A 20772-nucleotide genomic window follows, 5' to 3' on the forward strand; every position below is an offset into this window, starting at 1 on the left:
TTAAAAACCATTAGTTCATACTGATACCAGTGAATACCACAAAGTTCATCCCAGCTTTCCCCTATTGTATATTGTTTTTTAAATATATTTTTATTGCTTTTTCAAGAGGAAGGGGGAAGGAGAGAGATAGAAACATCAATGATGAGAGAAAATCAGTGATTGGCTGCCTCCTGCATGTCCCACACAGGGGATTGAGCCCACAACCTGGGAATGTGCCCCGACCAGGAACTGAACCATGACCACCCTAATTCAAAGATCAACACTCAATCACTGAGCCATGCTGGCCGGGACCGCTGTTGTATATTGTAACTTCTTTCTCCAACAGTGAGAAACCTGACACTCATCTGCAAGACATTTATAATACACTTGCTCATCCTCAGCATACACAATAAGTAGCGTTAGAATTGATACTCATGCTCTAGAGTACATTATTTGTGCATAGTTAGTTTTTTCTCTTGAGTTTTAGAGTGTATAATTAAAATGCTGTTTTACATAATAACTTATATTAATCATCTTATTCCCCATCCTCCTGAGGTGTAGTTATAGTTATATTCCATTTTGGGTTCCTCCCACATCATAGCTTGATTTCATTCATTCATTCAGTCAGGCAGTCAGGCAGTGCTGAAATATTGCCATGATTAAAGAGAACTATGTAAGAATATTTTCTCAGAGAAATGTACCTTCCTCATTTTACCCCATTCCCATTTCCATTCTTGACACCAGTTCTTACCTATATTATATATGCTACCAATCTCATTAGTTTTTGGAGTTTACTTCTGATATATCTTTTTGAACAAGTGAGCAGATAATGCATAATTTCTTACACTCATTTCTTGCATGAAATATTACAAATTGTCAATACTCTTTTGCACTTTACCTTTGCAATTAATTATATATCCTGTAACTATTTCCATATCAATTCTTGGAGGTTTTCCTTATTCTTTGTTTTACAGCTACATAGTATTTCATCATGTGGATGCACCATGGTTTATTTGGTCACCTCTCCTACTAATGGGTATTTTATAATTGCAAACAATCCTATATAATAAAAGCTAAGTGTCCAGTTGTCCGGTCGTCTGTTCAACCAATCAACTGCTCACTATGACGTGCACTGACCACCAGGGGGCAGACACTCCAACTGGTAGGTTAACTTGCTGCTGGGGTCTGGCTGATCAGAACTGAGCAAGATGGGCCTGACATACCCTGGAGTCCTCTTGCAATCCCTCCCTGGCTGGCCAACCTCCTGCGCCCCTCCCCTGCCCCGATTGTGCACGGTGTGGTCCCTCGGCCTGGCCTGCACCCTCTCACAATCCGGGACCCCTCGGGGGATGTCAGAGAGCCGGTTTTGGCCCGATCCTGCAGGCCAGGCTGAGGATCGTGCTGTAATAAATAATTGTGTGCATATGTATTTACTAGTGTTGGGAAGACACATCGAGGATGAAAAGTTTGATCTCCTGATGTCTGGTTCAATTCTGTTTTAGATGAAATGATGTTATATAATGGAATGAAGAAAACTCTTAAAACTAAAAAAATATATAAATATAGCAGAATAAAACCATGTTAATAGCATTATTTTCTTTCTCTATATAATTATAGCTTATTTTGAGACAAGAAGTTAAAAAGTCAATAAATATTTGTCCTCAGTTATTAAGTCAAATGGTTAATTTTCAAAATTTCCCCCATGTGTTTAAATTTTAACAATTCTAATCATACCTCCATTCGTTAAGAATGTCTGATATTTACCGGTTTTTCCTTAAAAGCTAAATTCATTATTTGTATAGTTTCTAGTGTAAAAACATTATTATATTATTTTTTTTTATTTTATTCTTACAGAGGCAGGAGATAAAAGTACAAACTATAGTCCTAATTTGGTTCTTTCCACTCTCTAGGTCTGGATGTCAATAGGGATGGACGAGAAAAAGAAGATCATGTAATGCCAGGAGTGCTCTCCAGGTGCTCTGACAATGAGTTGGAGGCTTAGGGACTCTCCGCCTTCCCAGTGCGAGGAGTTAGACCAGATTCAGTTTCCTCTGGGATTCTGGGCCCTTGGGGCCCTCAGTTCTCCACATTCTAAATAGCTGATATTTGGAAATGTGCAAAGGGTGCTATACTGCCTGTTTAGGGTCTATCTCTGGTCCTGCCTCTAATTTTGGGTTCAAGGAGCCCAGGCTAGTTCATCAGATTGCCTTGGGATTTGGAATTCAGGAACTAAGGATTCCAAATGCCTTGTCTTTTCCTTCATTATAGCCTACAAAGATCTGTTTAAGCCACCATGAGACTACTGTCAGATCCAATTAAGTCTCAGAAAATTGCTTGCTGGGAATCACCAAAGTTTTGGTGAGATGCTAGTTCTGGTTTCTGCAAGTTTAGCCGATTCAACTGAGCAAATCAATGCAGCAAAAAGAATGTCAGGCCTGCCAAAAGTGACTTCTGTATGGCTTCAAATATTTGTCTCACCTATTTCACAAACTGTGTCACTAATTACATATAACTCAGAGTCTAATTTCTCAGCAGTTTTTTAGGGATTTTGCTGTCTGGATTGGGTCCAGTTCAGAGTTGCAAACTTGCATCATAACCTCTTCCTGTGATCATAGGAGTCAGATAACATTTCAAACCACATCACTGGACCCAACCTTCTAAAAATTATAATATTATAGTTAATTTATTTGAACTTAAGCAACCATTAAAAAGAATTTTGTCAAAAACATACAGAATAAACTTCCAAGTGATGTTCTTCTTATGACCTTACCTCCTCGATCTCGGGCAGCTAAACTTTGACCCTTTCTTAATGTAATATCCAATTGGTACATTCCGGGATCAGCCAGAGGGACATCTGCATTACTGGTTCCAGAAGTATTTATTTTCTGGAAAACAAGAAGTATACAAAATATTAAAATAATTATCTTTCTTCTCTTTCCTCCAAAGGGGGGCCATATAGAGTTTAACTCAAACTATAAGAATTAGTCAATATAATTTGTGAATTCACACAGCATCATAATCACCCAGTTCTCTGAAGGTTTTAAAATTCATGAAATTATTCAGACTCAATAAAAAATGGCAGTTATAGGAATCCCTGTATTAATTCAAATTAAAAATAACAAATGCAATATGAAAAACATTTCCCAGGGAAAGCCCCACATAATTCAACTAAGCAGAACTAACATAGGAATAGTTTCTGAAGTAAAAATACAATCAATGATGAATAGAGAATAAAGGTATGCAAGAGCAGTTAATTTCCACATAACTGAGCTGAAAATTAAAATGATTCATTCAGGTGACTTTGTTGACTCCTTTATCTATGCAAAAGGGCTCAATCTGGTAAATTACATACTTTTATTTTGGCTCCAACATGAAATATGATATAATTATATATAAATAAATTCACGTAGCATTTGATTGTATTTGCAAGCAAATAATATAAATATAGAGACAATATCTAGTGCTGTTTTCTATGGAATAAAAGTGCACAAGCTATTGCTAGAACTAAAAATCTTTTCAAGGCTACTTCTATAGAATATCAACAAAATACTCTATTTAATATTCATTGAGTTACAAATACACTTGAAGAGGCATAAATATCTTTAATAATAAAAGACTAATATGCTAAGTGTTTGGTCATCCGCTCAGCCGATCAACCAATCAAAGCGTTCTCAACTGCTTGCTATGATGTGCACTGACCACCAGGTGGCAGATGCGCTGACTGGTAGGTTAGCTTGCTGCTGGGGTTGGGCCAATCAGGACTGAGTGAGACAGGCCGGACGCACCCGGAAGCCCTCTTGTGGTCCCTCTCTGGCTGGCCAACCTCCTCCATTCCTCCCTGGACCCAATCGTGCACTGGTGGTGTCTCTCGGCCTCGCCTGTGCTCTCTCGCAATCTGGGACCCCTCAGGAGATGTTGGAGAGCCAGTTTCAGCCCAATCCCGCAGGCCAGGCTGAAGGACCCCACTGGTGCACAAATTCATGCACTAGGCCTCTAGTATTAACACAAAATAACACAAAAGAAATATATAGTAAAAATTGTACAGGTCACAGTTTATACTTTCTGTCAATCTGATACAGCAGGAAAAATTACTTTTTCACATGTTGAGATGATTTTAAATTATAATTTTTTTCCAATTAAAAAATAAATGTTCTTTTGTTTTGGAATAGTATGCATGGATAAGGTAAAATATTAGACACCAGACTGATTCTTTCAGTCCCAAAATTTATATGAAATACAACTATAAAGCATCATTTTGTTTGAGGTTTTAAGACCAAGATAAAGAAGCTTTCCTATAGAAACAATTATCATTTAAAATTAGAAACAGTACAACTCTGATAACTCAAACTCATCATTTCTCCTCCGGTAACAATAAAAAAGAATTCACGCCTTCTCATGATATCTCTGTTTCTATGAATGACAGAATTTTCCTGCAGTTACTCAGGCTAGAAATTGATGAGCTAGCCTTGATTTCTTCATTTCCCTTTCCACCACATTCAAATAGTTGCCAAATTCCATCCACTCCATTTTCATATTACATCCTGCAGTTGCCTTTGCCTTTTATTTCCCTGTTACCACTAATTTGGATCACATCTTCAAACAACAGAGGAGCAAAAGGTAAAATGATTGCCTTGCTCTTCTGGCAAACATCTAATTGTCCCACCTCCTTAGGGTTACTTAGGATAATAATATCCTTCCACACTTTTATTTGTCTTCTTATATAAACAAATATACATACATATAGGTTTATTTTTTGTGGTTGAGTTTTCAGTTTTTGTTTGTTGCTAACAAAGAGCATATTTGTCTATTATTTTATAATTTATTTAATTTTAAAATATCATGGCACTTTTCTGGTCTACACATAGATTTATCTACTTTTCTTTTACATACATCATTTTTTCACAGTGTAGGAATACCATAATTTCTTTAATTATCTCCCTACTGGTGAATCTGAGTTGGTTTCACTATATGCCACTACAAAGACTTGGGCTTTTATTTTTTTAGAACATAAATCTTCCCCAAAGGATTTAAATACTTCATACTCCTATTGAAAGTTATGAGTGCCTATTTCCCACATCCTAGCCAGCATAGGATGTTACTAATTTTCAAGGTTCGTGGGAAAAAACTGTTATCTTCCTTTAGATAGATTTCCTGAACTATGATAAGGTATCTGGAAACTAGTGTAAACAGCAAGAGAGGAACAGCTAGCTGTTCACTGGGCCACACAGAAGATGCCAACCAAGGGCTTCTGAACTACTTTTCAAAGAACAGTTTGTATGTGGGTTCAATTAATAAGCAAAATTAAAATCCAACAAACATTTGTTAAACTTCAAGTATGTTCTAAGGCTTTCATTAGGTTCTTTCATATACATTATTTCAAAATAAACAAATCCATTAATAAATGTTAGGTCAGAGAGAGCCCAGGATCAGATACATGCAGACGTGTGAGGAGATAATGGACTCCCCCTGGTATTTCTAACAGGTCAGCGTGCCAGATACAGATACTGGCTTCTCCCTGAATCAACAGGACCCCCATGAAAGGGCGAGTCGTCATGGGGCGTACGTGGGCCAGCCACCGGGCCCCATGAGGCACAGCCTGACCACGCTGCTGGCGGCCTCGGGCACCGATTCCCCAGCCCACGGCAGGAGCCCGGCACAGGTCGCCACCCGCCCGCCGCCCCCGGACCAGACCCGCGCGGCGGCGGTGGCAGGGCGGGGCGCCTGCCCTCACCCAAGGAGATGGAGGAGGAGGCGATCGCCGGCGCTCCCGGGGACGAGACAGAGGACGTGGACTTCCTGTCTGGGCTGGAACTGGTCAATCTGCTGGACCCCCGGCAACCGGACTGGCCCCTGGAGCCCGGGCTCAGCTCGCCCTGGGAGGGGCGAGGACTGCGCCCTCCATCTTGCCCTGGGTCCTCCATTTTTGGGCAGAGCCATGTGCTTGGCAGGGGCTTCTCCCCGGAGGCCCAGGCCTCTGCTGGCCATGCCCAGGATTTCTCTGGACTAACTAATGATAATCAAGGGAAGTGCACGCCATCAATATGACTACATCCTGTGTAATGAGACACCAACTCGCGCCTGGCCAATCGGCAGGGCCCACAGTCCCCTCTCCTGCCCTTACTCCACCCTCCTATAAAACCCCTGTCCCATCAGGCTTTGGTCTCTTTCTGCCACTGGGCTCACCGTTGCATCGGTGAGTGTGGTCGGGGAGCCGAACTAGTTCGAAATGAAGGACTCTTTGCTTTTGCATCGGACTTGCTGGCTCCCTGGTGGGCTTTTTGGGAACCTTGAAATCTGGGCACATCATTTTGGGGGCTCGCCCGGGGTTCCCAAGGCCATCGAGGGACCCCCGATCTGAAGAGTCTGACTGACCGCGGTAGGTGTGTGTCGTTGTGTGTTCTGTTCTGTGTGAGCTCCTTTCTGGAATCTGTAAGTACCTGAGGGGTCTAGGTGGATGCGCCGTGAAAGATCACAGGCGGGGGAGAGTTGGAAGACGTTCTGCTCCCCAGGAGGGAAGAGTATGCCCCTCACCCCAGGAGGGATGGATATGCCCCTCACGGATTTTAGACGAGGCGGGTCGCTCCCGCCAGTTTGGCGTAAGGCCAACGTCTAGTTGCTTCCATGGAGTTGGAAGGCTGTATTTTAGGGCCCTGTTTAGTGTTCTGTGTTTGTACTGGATGGATGTTATGGGATGGATTCAGACTGCACCTTTGGGTATTGTGATTGATCGTTTCAAGGAGATTGGGGGAGGCTTTAGAGCTCCCTTAGGAGTTTGGAAGTTGTTATTGTTTAAACTCTGAATGAATGTCTGGTGAAAGTGTGCGAGTGTGGAGGGAGGGGCACTGCCCTCCCCCCTCCTTTGTCTGGCGGTCCAGCGGCCATCTGAGGGTCTGTGAAAACAGGTCACCCCTTCCCCAACTAAATGCATCTGGGATTTCTGTGCACGTGTAGGGAGAAAAGCTGGCTTAAAACTAATGTGCGCACCATCCGATTTTGGATATAGTTTTGAGCTGAAATCTCCTTTCAAATGTGCAGAAAAAAAAAAAGATGCTAGCTAAATTCTAGCAGCAGGATTGGCATTTCCACAATAAAGAACAGTTTTTCCAAAGGGGGGGGAAAAACTGGTCCTTTGTTAATTAAGAAAGCTTTTCTTAATGGAGGAAGGAAATAGTCGCCTCCTGCCTGCAGCAAAATCTTAAAGAATGTGGTCAATTTACATCTGAAAAGACCAGATAGGCCAAAAACCTGTTTTGCAAGGCTCAAATGTGGTTTTCCAGAGCCACTTGAATGTAAAAAGTAATTTGACTTGCCAGCTAAAAGTTTAAGGTTCGGATTGAATTGGGAAAAATTATGTAATTGTGATATTGGTCTGATTGAGAAGAGAGGATTGATTTTGTGACCTCAACTGAAGATTTTTGATTCAAGGACCGGTTTAAATTTAATTGATATTCTTTAAAATGATTATAAAAGGTATAAACAGCTAATAAGATTTATTTTTAAGCCAATCTCTTAAATCTAGAAAACCCTGCTTTCCTTAAACTAAGAACAATTAAAGGTTATGTCAAAGTCTTTAAAAGGAACTGATAGCAGTAATCCAATTTCTAAAGTACAATTATTTCAGGTAGAAACTGGTTTCATACTGATCTTAAAGGGCTCCAGTTACCTTGCCAACTCAGTGTTCGGGAGACCCAGGATATGCCTAAGTTTAACCTAGGTTCTAGATAATGTGTTTACTTAAATATGTATCTTTGTTGTTTAAAATTGTTTAACTAGTGCTAATCACCTAAAAATTAAGGCTAAGAGTTCTAGCTACCTGGAAAGCATGGCCTTGGTGTGATAGGAGGAAAAAGAAATGTTAAATGGATGGTAGACCAGGGAGCTGGGACTGGTCACTAATGGTGGATTGTGAGAAGGGCTGGATGTGGCCTAACTTCTCCTTCGTTGGTACCCCTGAAACGTCAGAGGGTACTCCTGGCCTTGGTTTTCCAATGTGTTTAATCTGTCCTCTTGAAGGACATTGAATGGTTCTTTCCTTCCTCTTTAACTTTTAGGGGATTGTATGAATGGATTACTGATGTAGATTATCAAGAATCTCTAAGGGACTTGTCCTGTATCTGGAGGCTAGAGACCTAGGCAGTTTTCTGCTGCCTCTGTTCAGGGACTTGTTCTGTATCTCGACACAACTGAAACTGATTTGTTGGTATTTTGTGGTATAAATGTGGCATGCACCTCAAAGTTCTTAATGGGGAATGTATCTAGTTATCGTGTCTATTTAGTCTTGATTTCCTTGTTCAATATGAGTACCGTTTCTATCAAAAGTCCTGTCCTGGGATGTGAGCCACATCTGTTCCTGTCTGCTCAAGATCCCAAGACTGTAAAGGTACTTGTTCACTAAAAGGGTGTAAGTGTAAATGTTTATTTGATGTTTGTATGTCTACTTGAGTATAATTATTTGTTCATGTAAGTGTGGAAGTCTGTGGGAAAAACACCACATGCTTTAGTTCTTCAAGGCTAAGTGCTCTGACCGATAGCAAAGCGCCTTGAGTGGCCACTGGGCCCCAAGAGCGCTTGCTCTCTGTCAGAGGTGGAATGGGCCCGCCTAACTAGTGTCTGTTTGTTTGCTGGGAACTTTGATTTGCTATGCTGGGTTTGGAATTTTGGAATTCTGGGGTAGATTTAAAAGGTATTTGTGGCTTTTCTAGTCTGATTGGGACATTTAAGGGTGGGGCTCACAGTTCCTCAGGGCAGAGATTTCATGGGCTCTTCCCCCTGCCTGTGCTGAATTAAATAATACAGGCCAGGGTAATTTAGCTTGCTGGTTAAAGGAAAACAATGGGCTTTAGAATCTGTAAAGGTGGGCGGGAATGAAGCTGGTCAAATGTACTGAAAGGGTTTGGTACCTGTTGCTGCTAGCAAAGGAGGGGCTGATACCCACTTCTAGTGCACTCTCTTGAAAGGAACTGGTAGAAAGGAGGCCTGGTTGCTGCTCTGCCACAAAGGCAAGAACGCAGAGCACTGTAACTAATAAACAGGGTTACCAAGAAGCCATCATAACTTTGAAGTTCTCCAAGAGAGGAGGAATCTGACTCGGAGACTGGCGGAGACTGGGTGGCTCTCCTATCATGTTTGGCAGGCCACCCCCTATAAAACCCTTTTCTTTAACTATCTCTTTCCTTGAGAGGGCCACGAGGACATTTGGCCGCGCCTCCATGCCATCTACGAAACTGAGACAGGCCCAACCTCAACTCCTCATCAGCACAGACCAGGAGATTGGGTCTACGTCAGAAGGCACTGCCGGGAGACCCTAGAGCCACGTTGGAAGGGTCCCTACATTGTGGTGCTGACGACCCCCACCGCTCTCAAGGTAGACGTTGCGACCTGGGTCCATCACACTCACGTCCGGTCAGCAGATCCATCCATGACCCGGAAAGACTTCATCACCAAATGGAGCATCAATCGAGATCAACGCAACCTGCTCAAGCTCAAGCTACGGCGTGCTCGACCTGCCTGATGCCGGTAACATGACTCGCGATCACTCCTGTCACCAGGAGCCCCCACAATACTGTGTAATACACTTAGATAATGCCTGCATCTTCATGGACATGGCTCCAAAGAGACAAGGACAATTTATAGGATCACATGTTTAGTAGCAGAAGATTTGGCTGCCTGAAGCAGCCATGATGTTTCATTGTATTGATATGTTATATTAACCTTTGATTCTTTTGCAGGTTTGAATGTATGTTGGCTGTCCTGGAAGGGAGCTGTGTGGGGTGACCCCCAAAAGTAAAGGGTGTCTAGCTGCCAAGAGGGCAGGTGCCCAACTGGGCAGGGAACAGTGCCCATCAGGTTTTGGTCTCTGTTGAGAGACAGCTAATAGTTGGAAGCCTGTAATACTGTCTTGCAGGCCTGAGTCACCATGCCCATATAGTAAAGCTGGAAAAAGCCTGTTTAGAATAGAAGGTCTGAGGCATGGTTATGCATAGAAAGAAGGTTTTATGCCAACAGTTACTGTTTTGTTTTAAATCCATGAAAAGGAATTAGCAAAGAAAGTCAGAAAATCTTAGAGTAGATCAGTATGTTTTTCTCCTTATGTAATTCCTCTGAAATCTGGCAATGCTAAATAAGTACATTTCTTTGCATAGATCCAATAAGACTGATTCCTAATAGTGGTTTTATTAACGGGAAACTTTGACTGGAGTATCATGTTTTAAAGAGCCCTGTCTGAACTCTAAAGACTTGAAGCCACTAAGAATGCCACGAAGAAAGCCTGGTATCCTGCTTGGGAGCCCTGAAGATGGCTGGCGCTGGAGTGTCAGGCCCATGCCCTACCATCACTGGCAGTTGGTAAGAGTAGAAGGGGAGCAGTAAAGATGCCTCTGCATCCCTGCGGAACCCCCACACACTCTGGGCCGCAACGAGTAGGAGGGCTACTGAGATGGGCCTTAAAGCCTGGAGCGTGGGCTCAGGTGGAGTTGCTACAGGTGAGGGATTCACCTAACTCAGCAGATACTTCAGGCAGGCCTGATGGCAGCTGGATGGCTTGGCTTCCTGGCCCTACCGGGCACATTAAGGTTCAACCATGAAATTCCAGCAAAGGTAGTCAGTTACCATTCTTGTTGTGTTTATGCAAACATCAGGACTGTAGATAAATTAATCTTGATTTGGCTTTTTGATAGCCATGGAGGAATTTTAAGAAGAAAAATCCTGTTTCAATAGAAGTTGTTAAATGTAAAATGGTTTCTTTCCCTTCCACCGGACCATTTGTTAAGCTTATAGGGATAGTTCAGTTGATAGTTCTGTGTGCCCAGTATGGGCCTCTAGCAACGGTGGAATAGAAATGCAGTCTGTCTCATGATTGAGCCGGAAGTTCCAAGACAAGGGGGGGAATGAAAGGGCGAGTCGTCGTGGGGCCTACGTGGGCCGGCCGCCAGGCCCCATGAGGCACAGCCTGACCACGCTGCTGGCGGCCTCGGGCACCAACTCCCCAGCCCACGGGAGGAGCCCGGCGCAGGCTGCCACCCACCCACTGCCCCCAGACCGGACCCGCGCGGCAGCGGCGGTGGCGGGGAGCGTGCCCTCGCCCAAGGAGATGGAGGAGGAGGTGATCACTGGCGCCCCTGGGGACAAGACGGAGGACGTGGACTTCCTGTCTGGGCTGGAACTGGTCAATCTGCTGGACCCCCGGCAACCGGACTGGCCCCTGGAGCCCGGGCTCAGCTCGCCCTGGGAGGGGCGAGGACTGCGCCCTCCATCTTGCCCTGGGTCCTCCATTTTTGGGCAGAGCCATGTGCTTGGCGGGGGCTTCTCCCCGGAGGCCCAGGCCTCTGCTGGCCATGCCCAGGATTTCTCTGGACTAACTAATGATAATCAAGGGAAGTGCACGCCATCAATATGACTACATCCTGTGTAATGAGACACCAACTCGCGCCTGGCCAATCGGCAGGGCCCACAGTCCCCTCTCCTGCCCTTACTCCACCCTCCTATAAAACCCCCGTCCCATCAGGCTTTGGTCTCTTTCTGCCACTGGGCTCACCGTTGCATCGGTGAGTGTGGTCGGGAAGCCGAACTAGTTCAAAATGAAGGACTCTTTGCTTTTGCATCGGACTCACTGGCTTCCTGGTGGGCTTTTTGGGAACCTTGAAATCTGGGCACAACACCCCACACAGATACTGACTCCTTCCTGAATACCTCTGCTGACCCCCTGCAGCGGGAACTTCCTCAGCTGAATACCTCAGCTCATGTCCCCGCCCCTCTGCCCCCCCCCCCCCCGCCCTGTTGGCGTGAATCCACGTGCCCTGTCTTTGGGGTCTGTGGGTCTCCCAAGGATGCGATAAACCTTTTCTTTTCTGATTCACTTGACTCTTTATTTCTTACACTGCCTCCTGAGCCACCTAACAATAAATATTAAATGTAGATAGATTTACTTCTTTCTAAAACCAGAATAAAATCTATAGGAAAGGAAACATTTTTTAACTCACCCTGCATCCTCCTCTAGTGTCTTGATCAGTATCTTACAGAAAAAATTGAATGCACAGATATCTGTATTTTCATTGTAGCTTTCATTGCTCTATTCAGTGCTACTTGAAGTCTAAAGTGAATAATTTATAAAGTACCTGGTTTTATATTTTAAAAATATATACATCTAATTTCATTATATTTATTTGGGTGATGTGTTAATAAAATTATACAGGTTTCAAGTGTACAATTCTATAATATATTATCTGTATATTATATTGTGTGTTCACCACCCAAAATCAAGTCTCCCTCCATCACCATATATTTGACCTTTTTTACCCTTATCTACCTTCCCACTTTATGGGCAAGTTAAGAAATTTCAAAGGTAATTCTAACTATACTAGATTTTTCACTTCTGAAAAATTTAGAATTTAACATCTTGTTAAATGATAACTTCATTGAATTTACATAAATTGGCTTTTTAAAGCCTGAATAATATTCCATTTGTGGCCTGGCTGGCATGGTTCAGTGGTTGAGTGTCACCCTATAAATCAGGAGGTCATGGTTTGATTCCCAGGCAGGGCACATGCCCAGATTGCAGGCTCGATCCCCAGTGTGGGGCATGCTGGAGGCAGCTGAGCAATGATTCTCTCTCATCATTGATGTTTCCCTCTCTTTCTCCCTCTCCCTCTCCCTCCCTCTCTGAAATCAATAAAAATATTTTTTTTTAAAAAATATTCCATTTGTGTGTGTATTTATGTGTGCATGACATTTTATTTGACTATTCATCTGATGACAGCCATTTACTTGTAGGTTGTTTCCATATCTTGGCTTTGTGAATAATGCTGTAATGAATAGCAAGGTACTGATTTAATTTCCTTTGGTTAAATGCTGCCTTGCCCCTCTGTTCTCCATGTCTTCCTACCTACTTTTCAAGGGCCATTTCATCAGCACTTTACCTGCTTGTGTTTTATTTTTGTCCATTATCATATCCTATTACAAATTTATATTGGCCATGTTAGATTGTAAACTTTTAAAATCAGGGGATGGAGTTTTTAAGGATCAACTCAACAGAAATCATGATAGAGGCTATGAGGACAGAAATTTGCCTTTAAGGACAGATGATCTAGCTGAGTAGACACATACATGGGGATCTGTAACAAAGTTGGCTATTCCGTGGGCAGTTTGCTAACTTCTTCTGTACTGAAGTAAGGCATCCAATCTGTTTTAGCACCTTCTTTTGTGAGGAACCTAAGTATAACCTTAGAATCCTCCTCAATACAATGCTCTATCTGTGGTAGGTAAACAGCGGCTCGCGAGCCACATGCGGCTCTTTGGCCCCTTGAGTGTGGCTCTTCCTAAGCCTTAGGAGTACCCTAATTAAGTTAATAACAATGTCCTACCTATATAGTTTAAGTTTAAAAAATTTGGCTCTCAAAAGAAATTTCAATCATTGTATTGTTGATATTTGGCTCTGTTGACTAATGAGTTTGCCGACCACTGCTCTAGGCTGCCATTACCAACTGATCAACATTGGCACTTAACTTCATCCACTCAAAAGTTATAATAAGGACAGACTGTGCTATAAGTTCATAGGAGAACAGGAAAGACAAATTATTATGGGAAAAGAATCTGAGGAGCTCTCTAGAGATGACAACAGAGCAGGGTGTGAAAATATGAATTTTGACAAGTGAAGATTTGAAATAAGAAAGGATGAGACAATCAGCATGAGCCAAATGGTGAGCAGTCACCAGCGGTGCATCCCTGGCATGTGTGACAAATGCAGTGGGAAGGATGACTGGTGCCCACTGACGCCAGGCTGAGGAGAGTTCCTGTGGGCAACAGGAAAGCATCCCAGGCCTTTGGAGAGAGAAGCAATAAGCCAGGCCTCATTTAACACACATGTATTACCTATCTTTCATCTTTCCTGTTCTGAACTAAGTGCCTATATTACATAGATGAACAAAACCAGGCCTTTTCTCTCCGTGGGATGGAAGAGATCAGAGAAATCTTGTGGATATAGAAATTATTTGAAAAGTTTTATTATAACAGTCCAGTTTAAGTCATAAGGGCCTCATCTGTCAGTGAGAATGGAAATAAAAGATGAATTAGAAAGATATTGAGGCGATTCAATCAGCTGAATTTGTTAACTGACAGGATGTGAGAGAGAGGGGGGATGGATACATGAGTTACTCAGAAGTTTGAGCTGAGCTCCTGGGAGAATGGTAATGTCCACAGTAGAAAGCACCATTGTGTCTAGTTCCGAGGATATTGCCAACTCCCTAAAAGAAGGAAATCAAGAACTTAAGTAGATCTAGAGAGGCATCTCTCCTCAGGCTCACTGAATGGTTCCAATAAGAAATCTGGGAGGCCAGTTATAGAGAGATGCTAGAAATACATATATTTTTCATTATCAAATACCTTTAATAAATGTTTAACTTACCAAATGTAAGTATGTATTAGGAAAGATATATCTGAAATGCTAGGCACACTGTCGCTCTAATACAAACATTGTCATTTTAAATCTTTTATTTTTTTCCAAGTTAACATTTTTTTGTGTCATATTATTAGAAATGTAAATATACCCCTCCTTTCCCTAAACTGCCATGTCCCACACTTAGATGTGTGTTATTATCTTTTAACCACTTTATTGAAGTATGATTTATATGTAAAACGTTGTGTATATAACTCGATGAGTTTGGGGACGTGGAACCATCACTACCATCAAGGCCACAGACATAGATAGAATTTCTCAACGTTTCTTCCTGCTCTCTTTATTATTATTATTATCATAATCATCATCATTATAATTTTTGTGTGTGTGGTAAGAACACTTAGCATGAGATCTACTGCCATAGAAAATTAAGTATATAATATAGTACTGTTAGCTGTTTGGCACTATGCTGTATAGTAGATCTTAAGAATTTATTCATCCCAAATAACTGAAACATTGTACCCTTTCACCATTACCTCCCATTTCCCCTTCCCCCAGCCTCTGGCAACCCCCATTCTACTCTTTGCTTCTATGAGTTTAAGAATTTTAGATTCTACATATAAGTGAGATCATTTAATGTTTGTCTTACTGTATCTGGTTTATTTCCCTTAGCAAAATGTTTTCCAGGTCCATCCATATGATTACAAATGATAGATTTTCCTTCTTCTTTTTTTTTTTTTTTTTTTTTTTAGGCTGAATAACATTCTGCCATACGTTGTGGGGGATACTACGTTGTGCCCTGGCAAGGCACAACGGGCGTTTTTAAAAATATTGTCAACTGAACCCAGGGCTCAGGCAGAGCCACGCCCTGGAGGCGGTCCTAGCCCAAAGGCAAGGACATCAATCAGTCTGACCTTTCCAGCCCTGGTGCAAGGGGGTGGATCTCACTATGTCACCAGAAACTCAAGGCCTACCCAGATGTGATGTAACTTCCTGTTACTTCGAGTATAAATTAAACAGGTGGTTCCGGTGCTGGGCCCCCTGTCAGTCCCTCCATCAGAGGGCAGAAGCCCACCCGGTCCCTGCTTTTCCTTCTATTTCTGTGTCTTGTCTATTTCATTTCTCAATCCCAAGCGCCTCTACTCAAAGAACCGGTTTGCTCTCTTTCCATGCTGCTCACTCACTCTCTTTCTGTGCTGCTCACGGAGAAGAGAGACCCCCTCCCCCCCCCCCCGATAATACGTATATACCAATTTGTCTTTATCCATTCATCCACCAATGGACATTTAGACTGTTTTCACATCTTGACTATTGTGAATAATGCTTCAATAAACATGGGAGTTCAGGTGTCTATTCAAGATCCTGGTGCAAACTCCTTTGCTTAAATACCCAGAAATGAAATTGCTGGATTATATGAAACCACAAAAGACTCTGAATAGCCAAAGCAATCTTTATAAAGAAGAACAATGCTAGAGGCATCACACTTCCTAATTTCAAACTATACTACAAAGCTGTAGTGATCAAAACAGCTATGGTACTGACATTAAAACAGACATATAGACCAAAAGAACAGAGTAAAGTGTAGGGAGCGGCTCTAGGGGTAAGTCTTGGACTGACCTGTGGCAGGGCCACAAACAAGTCCCAGCTTGGAGGGCAGAGCCCCCTTAGCATAATTAAGCTTAACCGTATAGCCCTCCCTAGCTCCTTCCTAGGTAGCTAATGGGCTGTGGGAGGTACAGCAAGTGCTGCCAAAACAAGGTGAAACTCACAAGAACATTGTAAACAGGTTGAGCACTACCCTTGTTTTGATCATACTATAAAATAAAGCCTCAGCTTGCAGGCTGGGTCGTTCTGTGTCCTCATCCAGGCATGGAGATCCACTGAGCCCCAGCTGTATTCTCTTGTCTGTCTTTTCTTTAATTCTTTACCGCCCCTCTTCAGGCTCACCGAACCTTTGACTGTGCTGGCATGGCACAGTAAAGAGCTCAGAAATAAACCCACATAAAGGGTCAACTAATCTTCTATAAGGACACCATGAATACAAACTAGGATAAGGATAGCCTCTTAAACAAATAATGCTAATAAAACTTAATATCCACATGCAAAATAATGAAATTAAACCCTTATGCAAAAAATAAATCAAGATGGATGAATGACTTAAACATAAAACTTGAAATCATAAAATGCCTAGGAAAAAACACAGGGGGTAAAGCTCCTTGACACTGACCTTGGTGATGAAATTTTGGATATGACACCAAAAGTACAGGAAACAAAAGTAGAAATATATAAGTATGCCAACATCAAATTAAAAAGCTTCTGCACAGAAAATAAAATAATCAACAAAACAAAAAGATAACCTATGAAACAGGAGAAAATATTTGTAAACAATATACATGATAAGGGGTTAATATGCAAAGTATATAAGGAACTCATACAATTCAGTAGCAAAAAAAAACCAAAACACTTAAAATATGGGCAAAGGACCTGAATAGACATTTTTCCAAAGAATGCATACAAATGGTCAACAAGTACATGAAAATGTGCTCAGCATTACTAATCATCAGGGACATGCAAATCAAAACCAAAATGAGATATTATCTCATGCCTCATGCCTGTAAGGATGGCTATTATTTTTTAAAAAGATAAAATGCTAGTGAGGATATGGAAAAGAGGGAATCCTTGTACATCTTTAGTGGGAATGTAAAAAAAAATGATAATCTCAAAATTTTAAATTCAGAGTTCTAGTTACAATTAGAGGATCAGGGAGGTTTCTATGACAACACTCAAACTTTGAGGCTGTTGAAGCCAAAAAGCAGATGTAATGTTTGAAGTTGTAGATTATAACATAAGTGAAATACACGGCCTTATTCGGTCACCTAGGGGAAAGTCAGGAAAACACACACACACACACACACACACACACACACACACACACAACTGTGGAAGAGAGGAAGTCTGAGAATTAGAAAGAAAGCATTTGGAAGGATTATTATGACCAGAGCATCCACCTGTTCTACTCCACCAAGCCATTATGTTTGTTTATTTGTTTGTTTGTTTGTTTGTTAATCCTCACCCAGGGATATTTTTTCCACTGATTTTTTTTTAGAGAGAGTGGAAGGGAGGGAGAGAGGGGAAAAGAGAGAGAGGGAGAGAGAGAGAGAGAGAGAGAGAGAGAGAGAGAGAGAGAGAATAGATGTGAAAGAGACACAGTGATTGGTTGCCTCCCGCACATGTTTCAAATGGGGCCGGAAATCAAACCCATGACCCTTCAGTATGTGGGCCAACATTTTAACCACTGAGCAACACCGGCCAGGGCAAGTCACCATTTTTGCAGAAGTCCTTTCTCTACAGTTCCTGGCTTGCTTAAACTATAGCAGTTTCCATCCATGGTAATGTTACTTTGCCTCAAGCCTAACTCTCTTTCCCTCATTTTATACATCATAGTAGTACTCAAACTTGAGGACTGTGGCTAGGGACCAGGGAACTGTGGGTTGGGAACCCAGGTTTTAGTCATTTTCCTTACAGATCCTCAGGTAATTTTAATATGCAGCCTAGCTTGACCTATTGTTCCAGTAATAGAAGCCAGTCTTTGAGAAGGCTCATCCACGAAGAATTTCCAGACTTTTCTTATTTACACCCTGAAACACCTGGAGAATATGTGTGGAAATTGATAGGAGGGTCCTTGTGACTTTGAGCTCTGCTGCTTAGGAGGCCTTTTCCCTAAGTGAAGAAAGCGTTCCATAGAAAATACAAAGTGCTAGTGCTGAAGTCAAATTCTGAGGTGCGGAGTGCGCAGAGCGGGCTGGCGGCTGAGGGCGCGGTTGGCGTTTTCAATCGGGAGGGAGTCACAGACTCTGAGCTCCAGATACGGGCGAGTCTTTAGGGACCCAGACTCAAACGGGAGAAGCGGGACGGTCTGGCTTCGGTCAGAGCGAGTGCAGCTTTCTCTCTGAGCTTTGCAGCGGGTTCTGGGACTCAGAGAGGCAGAGCCCCTGGGGACAGGACTGAGAGCCGCCATAACTGCTCTCTCCGGCCCACCCTGTTGATCCTGTGCGACCCGCCCCGCCCAAGCCCTGCACAGAGGCTTTTGCCGGATAGCCTCAGGCAAAGGCTAGATTAGCACCTCCCTAGAGGACAGAAGTTCTCTCACTGCTGACACAGCTGATTCGCATAGCCACTTGGCCTGGAGGTCAAACCCTCCCTGGAATTAGCTACAACAATCAAGATTTAACTATCAGACTGCGAACAAAGACCACTAGGGGGTGCACCAAGGAAGCATAACAAAATGCGGAGACAAAGAAACAGGACAAAATTGTCAATGGAAGATATAGAGTTCAGAACCACACTTTTAAGGTCTCTCAAGAACTGTTTAGAAGCCGCCGATAAACTTAATGAGATCTACAAGAAAACTAATGAGACCCTCGATCTTATATTGGGGAACCAACTAGAAATTAAGCATACACGGACTGAAATAACGAATATTATACAGACTCCCGACAGCAGACCAGAGGAGCGCAAGAATCAAGTCAATGATTTGAAATGCGAGGAAGCAAAAAACACCCAACCGGAAAAGCAAAATGAAAAAAGAATCCAAAAATGCGAGGATAGTGTAAGGAGCCTCTGGGACAGCTTCAAGCGTACCAACATCAGAATTATAGGGGTGCCAGAAGATGAGAGAGACCAAGATATTGAAAACCTATTTGAAGAAATAATGACAGAAAACTTCCCCCACCTGGTGAAAGAAATGGACTTACAGGTCCAAGAAGCGCGGAGAACCCCAAACAAAAGGAATCCAAAGAGGACCACACCAAGACACATCATCATTAAAATGCCAAGAGCAAAAGATAAAGAGAGAATCTTAAAAACAGCAAGAGAAAGAAACTCAGTTACCTACAAGGGAATACCCATACGACTATCAGCTGATTTCTCAACAGAAACTTTGCAGGCCAGAAGGGAGTGGCAAGAAATATTCAAAGTGATGAATACCAAGAACCTACAACCAAGATTACTTTATCCAGCAAAGCTATCATTCAGAATTGAAGGTCAGATAAAGAGCTTCACAGATAAGGAAAAGCTAAAGGAGTTCATCACCACCAAACCAGGATTATATGAAATGCTGAAAGGTGTCCTTTAAGAAGAGGAAGAGGAAGAAAAAGGTAAAGATACAAATTATGAACAACAAATATGCATCTATCAACAAGTGAATCTAAGAATCAAGTGAATAAATAATCTGATGAACAGAATGAACTGTTGATTATAATAGAATCAGGGACATAGAAAGGGAATGGACTGACTATTCCTGGGGGGGAAAGGGGTGTGGGAGATGCGGGAAGAGACTGGACAAAAATCAGTGCACCTATGGATGAGGACAGTGGGTGGGGAGTGAGGGCGGAGGGTGGGGCGGGAACTGGGAGGAGGGGAGTTATGGGGGGAAAAAAAAGAGGAACAAATGTAATAATCTGAACAATAAAGATTTAATTAAAAAAATAAAAAAAATTTTAAAGGATTAACAGGCTAAATTAAAAGACATTTTACAAAATTAAAAAGAAAAAAAAAAGAAAATACAAAGTGCTGATGAATTCAAACTTGTGAGTGCCACCTGGCCTTTTGTAGCTTTTCATTATAAGCAAAAAATGAGGTTACTCTGTTAGTTTGTTGTGGTTGGTCCTTATTGTCAATAGGAAGTAGAGTTAGTGTAGCATTGCACAAAGAAGGAAAAGTATGTCTGTATTACAGGAGATTTTCTTGGGTGCTCTATCTAGTATTGCCATGCCCAGGGGATTGTGTATTGCTTAAGTTATTCTATATGTGTTTCATACACTTGGGCTATGCTCAATGCAGCTAGCTTTAACATTATCTGTCAATAAAATCTCCTTAAAATTAAAATTTCATGAAAGCTTTTACATTTTCAACTTCTAAAATTGAACAACCCTGTCAAGGACATCAAGAAGTGTCTCTGAGGATTTTTACTTAGTTATTACTAGTTTCTACTTAGTCATCTCTCATAGTTTCAATGACATTGAAAATATTAGTACAGTGAAATCTCCAATGGAAATCAAAACTTAATTTTCAAAAACAGAACTTAAAAGTCACTGAGATATTCAAAACTCAATGAAGTTCAGAGATCCACTTGCCAAAGGAACATCATGATTATTTAGAGGTCAAATGAATAAATGACTTTAAAAACTGAAACCACATAGAGTGGAGAAAATTCATGGCAACCAATGAGCACACCTGATTGGTACGTCAGTCATAGAGCCTGAGTAATCTCCAGCCCCGCCTGAAAAAACAGCTCATGCTTGATTCTATGTAAACTTAATTTCCTGCCCCTTGTTCATACTGATTAGACTAGAGCAACCGTGGGCAAACTACGGCCCGCGGGCAGGATCCGGCCTGTTTGAAAT

The 20772-nt window shown here is 42.1% G+C and overlaps 1 protein-coding gene across 10 annotated transcripts in view; it reads right to left on the reverse strand.

Annotated features, from left to right (window-relative positions):
- The window catches only part of MCTP1 (multiple C2 and transmembrane domain containing 1), a 491422-nt gene that overhangs the window by 254972 nt on the left and 215678 nt on the right, over window positions 1-20772 (reverse strand). For all 10 annotated transcript variants that reach the window (XM_036308587.1, XM_036308586.1, XM_036308588.1 and 7 more), the window contains one exon: window positions 2750-2864. In XM_036308587.1, coding sequence (XP_036164480.1) covers window positions 2750-2810 — 61 coding nt within the window. In that variant the 5' untranslated portion in view covers window positions 2811-2864. The remainder of the gene's footprint in view (window positions 1-2749; window positions 2865-20772) is intronic.

Source organism: Myotis myotis, unplaced genomic scaffold, assembly GCF_014108235.1.
Source record: "Myotis myotis isolate mMyoMyo1 unplaced genomic scaffold, mMyoMyo1.p scaffold_m19_p_5, whole genome shotgun sequence".
Classification (NCBI taxonomy): Eukaryota; Metazoa; Chordata; class Mammalia; order Chiroptera; family Vespertilionidae; genus Myotis; species Myotis myotis.